The sequence below is a fragment of the Propithecus coquereli genome, unplaced genomic scaffold (assembly GCF_000956105.1).
Source record: "Propithecus coquereli isolate 6110/MARCELLA unplaced genomic scaffold, Pcoq_1.0 Scaffold25, whole genome shotgun sequence".
Lineage (NCBI taxonomy): Eukaryota > Metazoa > Chordata > Mammalia > Primates > Indriidae > Propithecus > Propithecus coquereli.
The window spans coordinates 2,992,425-3,001,055 of record NW_012148063.1 but is presented as its reverse complement, the minus strand read 5'-3'; the positions used below and the strand labels follow the sequence as shown (position 1 = coordinate 3,001,055).

General features: G+C 39.2%; 1 protein-coding gene across 1 annotated transcript in view; it reads left to right on the top strand.

Annotated features, from left to right (window-relative positions):
• Positions 1 to 219: 219 nt before the first annotated feature.
• The window catches only part of IPCEF1 (interaction protein for cytohesin exchange factors 1), an 85,712-nt gene continuing 77,300 nt past the window's right edge, over positions 220 to 8,631 (top strand). Inside the window, exons 1-3 of the mRNA XM_012646786.1 lie at positions 220 to 243; positions 1,993 to 2,032; positions 2,654 to 2,823. Coding sequence (XP_012502240.1) covers positions 220 to 243; positions 1,993 to 2,032; positions 2,654 to 2,823 — 234 coding nt within the window. The remainder of the gene's footprint in view (positions 244 to 1,992; positions 2,033 to 2,653; positions 2,824 to 8,631) is intronic.

Sequence of the window (8,631 nt, the reverse complement as noted above, 5' to 3'; positions counted from 1 at the left end):
CTCTGGGGACTCCTGGACTGCAGATTTCCCAATTTTACCCACCTTCTAACGTCACTGACTCTCTTCTTTGCCCTTAGTCCTGGCTCTCACTCAGCTAAGTTTTAGTTACTCAAATATTATATGTATTTGGCAAAAATACTTTGCCAATACATACTAGTTGGATTTTACTGATTTCAGATATTGGCACATCAAAAAGACCTCAGGAAATGATTTGTGAGAATGGTAGGAATTTTAAACCAAGAGGTAGGTCAGTGTGGGTATATCTGCGAAGTGGGGCAGAGACTAGGACCTTTCCATGATATCATGCCTGGGTTTCGGTAACATGCCATGATTATAACATGTCTAGCTTTGCTTAAAACTTAGGGCAATTATTGCCTTTGTCTTTAGAATGATTAATTTCTTTGTGGATAAAATTGTATTCTAACATTCATAAAATAAAAAGTCAGTGTGGTATTTCCCGGGATCTGTATTCTCCAGGAAATATAATTTAAGCACTTTAGCTTCATTATCACTGTTGAAGAAAACACAAGTCATGCTTATCATAAAAAATTATTATGAATTTTTTTGTTTATTAGATATGAAGTACTTGTTTATATCAATGATATGTTGCATATCATATAAGGTAACGTTGTTTGTTCTCAGAGCATTTTCACGAATAAATCTTGCCAAATCTTTATGAAACCTAAAGAATTAGAATTATTATAAATGTCTTCATTTTACAAATGAGGAAGCAGATTCAGAGATTGCCTTCTTGGGTAACACAGCTACTAATTATGACAGCCATGAATTGATTCCGGGCCTCTGGATTTAAAAATCCTATCCTAATCCACCATATCATATTCCCTCTTCAAACATGTAATAGAGCCATATACAATAGCTATTAGATCAATAATTAGATATGTAGAATACAAGCCAGGCACATCTAGAATAACTTATAAGATGCTGTTATAAGATTACACGCCAACTTTTAGAACTGCTTTTCAATTGTATACTATTTTTCTCTGAATTCTCTACATATTGACATAAAAGATTGTCATTTAAACATGAATAAATTCAGCTTAGGTATTGTAGATGAAAAAGGAAACTTCTTTAAGCCAAAATTCTCTCTCTCTCTCTCTCTCTCTCTCTCTCTGTTCACACACACACACGCACACAGCCATTTGAAAACATTTCTTTTGTTTACTATTTTTGCTGATAATATGCTCTTTTACACTTGTTTAAAACGTATTATGAATAAAATATGTATTTCAGATATATTGTCTTATGTCTGACTTAAATATTTGAAAAGCTAGGACTAAATAGTAGATGGTAACTAATTTATCTTCCATAAAACATGTAAGAAATATTCAAAGATACTTAAAAACAGAATAAAATTTAAATTTGGCTATAGAAATAAGAATTTTCTGATGAGGAGGATCCACAGTTATGGAGATCTCACTAAAAGAGGTTGTGGAATTTCTTCTTCTGGGATATTTAATTCATGAGGTTTAGGTGTAACCCTACGTGGTAGCAGGACCATGAATTTAATAGTCCCAAATGAGCCTGTAATATTTTGAGATGGTAACACTTATCTTTGAGGTTTATTTAAATAATCGTCATTATTTAGAAATTGCAGGAATAGAAGCAGGATGTATTTTTCCTCTTCTCACCAAAATATAAAAGGGGGACTGGTTTATGATTTTTTAAGAACTTCCGTGAACACCGTGCTATCATAACCAAAGTGGTAGTGAGAGAGCAGCCTGTGGGTGGGAACAGGAAACATTAGTGATAAATGCTCTGTGACTTTTTTTTTTCAGGTTCAGCTCAATGTATATCGATTCTAATTAGCACATTTTGTGCCTCAGCTCTAAGCTCCCCGTTAGCTCTGCCTGGAGAGTTTTTTTTAGATTCCATCCTGCTCATAAACACTGCCACCTCCTCCCTCCTTCTCTCTTTACAAATGTTACAACACAATCAGAAATTTCCTCTTTTCTTTCCTTCCTGCATTTTCAGCAGGTTCCCTTGCGTCAGAAGCCGAGGAAGAAAACTCAAGGTAATTAGATCTCTTTTGTTTCTTCATCCCCTTGCGCGTGAGTGTGGATTTTCTCCTGGATGCCTTCCTTGGGATCAGATTTTTGTCTGTTTTACCGCTAATATGAGGAGGTGGAGGGCAGACTAATTTTGGTTATTTTTGAATCGATTTGAAGAAATGACGACATGCTGTTCATTTGAATGAATCCCTCGTGGTATGTCAATAGAGCTTAGACAAGCTGGCTCTGAGTCGGGAAGTAGCTGTGTTTTTAGGTGGGCATTAACCCTTTAACGTCTCTCGTGTAACTACTGCTGTTATTGTTGAAAGGAGCTGGGTTACTGCAATGATGTGCCTGCCAGCCTCAGGATTTTAAATTTGTTCAACTTATTTTGGGTGAATGATATTCTTAGACTAATACTTGCGTATTAGTCTCCCTGTTTCTTTGGCCATATCTTAAACCTTCTAAGCATCAGATGAATTTTTAAAAATAAAACAGATACATACCCACCCCCCTTTTTTGCATTAACTTTGCATAAATCTTATGCAACTCCCGGCAGGTAAACAATTAATTAAGAGTTGCCTTTCACTGTGTCACATAAATCAGGGTAATACTTTAACTATCTCTTCGTGTAATTGTTGCAGGTCTTTTCAGGATGAGTCGGAGGAGGATATCATGTAAAGATCTGGGACATGCTGACTGCCAGGGATGGCTGTATAAGAAAAAGGAAAAGGGAAGTTTCCTAAGCAACAAATGGAAAAAGTTCTGGGTGGTGCTGAAGGGGTCGTCCCTGTACTGGTATAGCAATCAAATGGTGAGTAGCTTTCTTCCTCCTGTTCCCAGCCTCTTTAACAAAGGGTGCATTAAAGATCACAGATCGGGTGATCCCCATGGGAAAGTTAATTTTGATTTCTGGGACTTGGAACAGAGCTAACAAACACATAAGGCATAGAAACCGTTTCTGGTCCAGTAGATATGTAGGTTATTCTATTGTATTTTATGAGGTAGAAAACCATCCTGCTCGACTACTCTTTGGCTGGGGAGGAAGGAGGTGTCGAAACTGATGTCCTTGCTGAAAGAGGCTTTCAGGTTCTGTTAATGTTACTGTTCCGAGAGATTCTAGTAGCAGACTTATGTGGACATCAGTTAATATGGGAACTTTACATTGTTAAGATCTCTCTACTAAAAAGGGAATCAGCTTTACAGCTTATCGAGGATGTCAGTTGATCCAGTTCAGTGACGCTATTTCCATTCCTCCTCCTTTACTGTCTTCTCTGTCCTTTCCTCTGACTCTGTTTATTAGGTGGGTTGGTTTGGAATCGCTAACCTGGGTGCCACCTTTGTGTTAGAGATTGCTGTCTCTTTGTTCCTTGGCGTGCTCAGGGATGGCATTAAACTACTTGTGCTCGGACAACACTTGATAAGATAGTTGCCTAGTTTACCCTGTAATAGGCAGTACACTGGTGTGGTCTGCTTCACAGGCTAGTTTTCCTGTGGAAAACAGCTGGAAATAAAGTTATTGTTAGAAGGTGTGCTGGTCTTTCATGGCCTGAAACATATTGAAAACCATGATGTTGAATAGCGAATGAGTAAAGACTTTTCCAAGGAGGAACCCTCACCACTAACCCCAGTGGAGTTGACTGTTGATCTCAGGACAGCTTGAGTTTCTTTGTGGTATGGTGAAGATCAGCAATGGATATCCTTCAATTAATTGAGGGAAAAGTATTTAGGAATTGCCTATGAGCCAGAAGAATTCTTTTTCTGTGACACCAGTCTTTTGAAATGACTTGTGCATGCCCACCACTCAAGCAACAAGCTGTAACACCTGCAGCTTTATAAATGCAAAGTAAGTGCTGCACATTGTTTGTTGACCAGAGTTTTAGTTGATAAATTTACATTCACTGGCCACTCATCAAAAATCTGTGTTACCCACATGCCCCTGGGCACTGGCACCTGTCTGGTAAAGACTTGCTTGAACTGTCTTGGAATCCAAGTTCAGTGCCCAGGAGCAAGCACACTCCCCTGTCAGCCTCTCTGCTTCCCGTTCCCAAGCTTATTGCTTTATCTTCACACCATTCGAAACATGGTGCAAAGCTCCTCATCGAGTTCCATAAAAATATGTTTTTTGCAAGAATTTGGTGAGTTTTGACAACTTTATCAAAGTTTTAGGGGATTCCCAAGAAAGTCATGTGGCAAAGTGTGCGGTTGCCCACTCTCTTCTTTTTTCTCTTTTTTCCTCTCCCCACCTGGGTATGTTCGTTCTTCATCTCACCTAGCGTGAATACTTTTGCCCAAATTAAGGCAACCTGGGCTGTGATCTCACCTTCTATTATAAGGGAGTTTTCCTAAACAAATACAGTTTCCTTCTTAAGAGGAATTAAGGTTGATATAAATTTTTCTTGTTTCATATTATTTTAGGCCTTTGCTTTTGGCTAGTTGTGGCAAATATGTTCTGGGTGCTCTCTCTGTCTTCACAGAATTTAAAGTCCTTCTGAGCCACACATGTTTACATATTGGGTTCCATCAGCTCATTTGGCTTATGCATCTCTTAGAGGAGCAATGAGTTACCTAGTTTAGGCGTTAGAGGCCTCACGCTTCCACAGGTAGCAGACTAGACTAGAGAGGAAAAGGACAGAGCCTCGAGACACACTCAAGCACTCCTGTCCTGACTTGCTTTCATGCCAACACAGAAAGCAGGATTCAGGTTGCAAGTCATGCACTTGAACACAGAGGAGAATAAACTTGCTGTTATCTCAGGGGACTATAGGATTAAGTTAATGGTATGTAACAGAAGGACCCTTCCATAGAGGAATTCATTCTCTCTTTCTCTCTCTCTCTCTCTCTCTCTCTCACACACACACACACATATAACCAGACATCTTAATTATATGTTTGTTGTGACAGAAAAAGGCTACTCATTGAACACTTAATTAGCATGTTCTTGCTATCTGTGTGAATAGCAACTGTGAAATAAAGGCCAAGCACATACTCTCAAGCTAAGATGATTTATTTACTTTCTGCCACTCAAAGAATTCAGATTCAATAAAGATGCTCCCAAAGCACCTAAGCTTAATGAGCAGACTTCTTATTCAACCTTCCGTATTGCTCAATCTTGAGGAAGGACAAGCTCTGTCATTGACCCTTTCTTCCATAGCCTGATATGAGAGACAACAGAGCCAATAGCATCTTAGTAAGAGCCACCTCTTACTGAGTGTCTACTCTATGCCAAGGGACAGATGATTCCAGGTGCCTTTCATACCCGCTCCTATTTACTCCTCAAAAACTCCCTCACAGGTAGTAATTGTCTCTGTGTTTTGAAAGTTGGGAAGATTGAGATTCCAAGAGATTGTGTAAATTGTCCCAAGTCACACAAGTAGTAAGGGGAAGAAAACAGATTCGCGTTCGAGCGCCTGTGACTCCTGAGCCCGTGATTGTTACAACAAGCCCCCCTGACTCCATCTGGGGACCAGGGTACGTGACACAATTGAGACCACCCTGTGTTCTGCCTTCAGCAGGGTTCTGCGAGGACAGCTCTAGAAATAAGATCTAGGGCAATTCTCCTTTGAAATCACAGGCGATCTCCTTGCATCCCCGTGCTTGTTTCTATTGCTCTCTTACACTGCCTGAGGAAGCCACACCAACCTCACCGCTCTCCTGGTTTTGTTGTTGTTGTTGTTATCCAGTAGTTGATGCGTGGCATACCTTCTTTTTTACCCCACGTTGCTGCTTCAGACAGTCCTACCCAATATCCATTGAGAAAGGTCAAGTCCAGGGACTCATTTGCCATTTTTCACACCACGTTTTATATGCTTAGAATGTGACGCATCACAATCGATTGCATGCCAAGTCCCACAAAACCATATGCAAGTTTAACAGCCATAAAAACCCAGGCTGTGTAAAATCCTGGATTTCAAATCTACAATCTTGTTTTCTCTTGCTCTTATGAGAAAGTGCAAGTTCATTTCCTGGCTCAAGGGAATCTCCTTAAGAGGTACCTGTCGTACTTGCCCACACTCCCCACCCCAACCCGAGCTTCAGGGATGGAACTTCTAATTCCTGTCATCGTCTGGGCTGGCTCTTGCTGAGCCTTTGCGTATGCTGTTTTCTGTGCTCAGAAAACTGTCTCCATGCCCTGAAGTCTTTCTCCCAACAATCCCATCAAACTTGTCCTCCTCATAGGTCAAATTTTAGTTTAAATAGCCTTCTTCGAGGTGGCCTTGCCTTATCCTCTGACCTAAATTTGGCCATCTCTGCTTCCTGAGCAGACTATATTTTCTCATTATTGTACTTGGCCTTTTTTTTTGTACCTATTTGTCAGACTCGCTGTTTTTCATCATTGATAATAATCTCTATAGAGTGAGACCACAGGTGTGTCTTCAGCACCTTACTCAGTGTCTGACATTTGATAGGAACTCAATTAATAGTCATTGGTTTCATGAATAAATGAGCATTAGGAGTCATCAGCACTTATATTGCCCATGGGAATTTTGAGATATGGGATCATGAATAAGGGCTGGTTTTGACAGAAAATAACTTTCCAGTAAAGGATTTCCACCTCTATTCTTAAAAACAGATACAGGAGAAAGAGCAATTTGAGGTTTGTTTGAAAGGTTCCATGATCCCAAATACAACCCGCACAGCTGCTCCCGTTTTGCTAACATGTTATTAGAACTTTTGAGGAGTAGAGGGTGGGGGCGGGCGTTCTAGTCTTGAGACTTATGTGAACAAAGGGATGAAAGAAAGTATACGTGAGCTGTGCCAACCTACTGTGTTAGGCATTATATGGAATTTTCATAATAACTGAGCAAGATAGATTTATTATTCTCATTTTTCAAGCGAGTTTACTGAAGCTCAGGGAATTTAAGTAACTCGTTCAAAGTCTCAGAAAGATTAAATGGCAGAGCTGAGATTTAAAAGCAAGATTCTCCAACACCAAAATCAAACTTTTCGCCCTAGGCTGCCTGGCTTCTCCATCTAGAGGTGACAGGACCAATAAATGCGGGCCTCAGACACACAGTGCAGGAATGTGGATTTGATCCAGCAGGCAGTAGGGAGCCACTGCATGTTCTTTAGCTGGAAGATGATCTGGTGGAATTGGCATGTGAAAAATATTAACCTAGCAGCAATAAATAGGATGTATTGGAGGATGGGAGATCTTTCAGAAAGCCAGTTAGGAGATGGTGGGAAAATGTGGGCATTCAGACATGAACTCCTGGACTAGAGTGCTAACAGTGAGAATTTTGGACATACTGCACTAATATAATAAGAAAGGGCAAGGTACGAAGAGTGCTTGGATACAGGACACAAAAAATTTGAGGCTAAAATAAGAATGATTTTAGAGCCTGGGGAGACTGGGAAAATACTGTGAAAATTGAGGGACCAGGAATTTGTGACAGAAAAATGTAGAATTTCATTTTGATTCATTGTCATTTACTTTTTTGGTTTATTTTAGTTTTGTGCATTATTTCTTTGTATAAATTTACCAGAAACTTGTGTTTTTTTTAGTTCCCATTTATTGTACCATTTGTGCTGATGCTGTAGCATCCACAGTTCAAGGAAGGTCTGGGGCGTCCTCTAGAAAAAGTGAATCACCCAAGTATTTCATAAAAACTTTAGGCAAACTGATGAGGTTCATAGGTTAGTATGTGGTTGCATACTTGTTATGCAGACTTTTCAGTTCTTTGAGAATCCAATCTGCTTGTGCAAATGTGATCGCATTTTTCCTTGACTGAATGGTTCCACGTGTCTGAGGATTCACGTTATCTACATCATAATGTTTTCTGTCTTTAGCTGCATGTGCACATAAGAGCTTAGATTTGGAAGATATTTTTCTTGAAATCAGTTTTATGAGACTCTCTATAGCAAAGATCAAGCAGTTTTTAGATGGAGCAGAATTTACCCTTGTAGAAAATATTACTTGAAAATCATGAGATGATTTTTCACTTCTCTTTTCATCAGATGACTGTTCTGAAAGTTTCAGTAAATATAGAGTGCCTTTAATTCAGCTTAAGAAAGATGAAGAATGGGTTAATTCTCCTCAGGGAAGAGATATTAACTCTTCTGTACCTTTCATCAGTAAACATCTAATAGCCTATGTTTTGGAAAAATGTGAATGAGTTTACCATACATTGGAAAAAATTCCGTAAGAATTTATGATACTTTAATTATAGCGTATTATATATATTTTTCTTTTTCCCACTACCCTGTAAGCACCTTAGCACGTATTCTTTACTTGTCTGATTTAAACTGTGTCTCTGAATCCTAGAAGTAGTAGGCACAGAGTAGGCACCAGTATTTTTTGAGGAGATTAATCCTTATATTCCTTGATTATCAATTAGAAAGCATTGTTGAGCACCTCATGTTTTCCCAGAGTTCTACCAAAATGAGAATTACAGGCTTCTGATTCATTTGCACTCCACATTCATTGTCTCTGGGATGCACTCAGAGCCAACAACCAGTGAGTGTATCCCAAGCAAAATATCAGTGTTTCAAAATGTTTCTTCAGTGAAGACAATTCAAACTGATTACTGAAACTGATGAACTTTTTGCCAACATGTGTTTCTAGAATTTGTGTTGGAAGGGAGAATGAAGTGAAATATTTATGTCTAGACAGAAAAATATG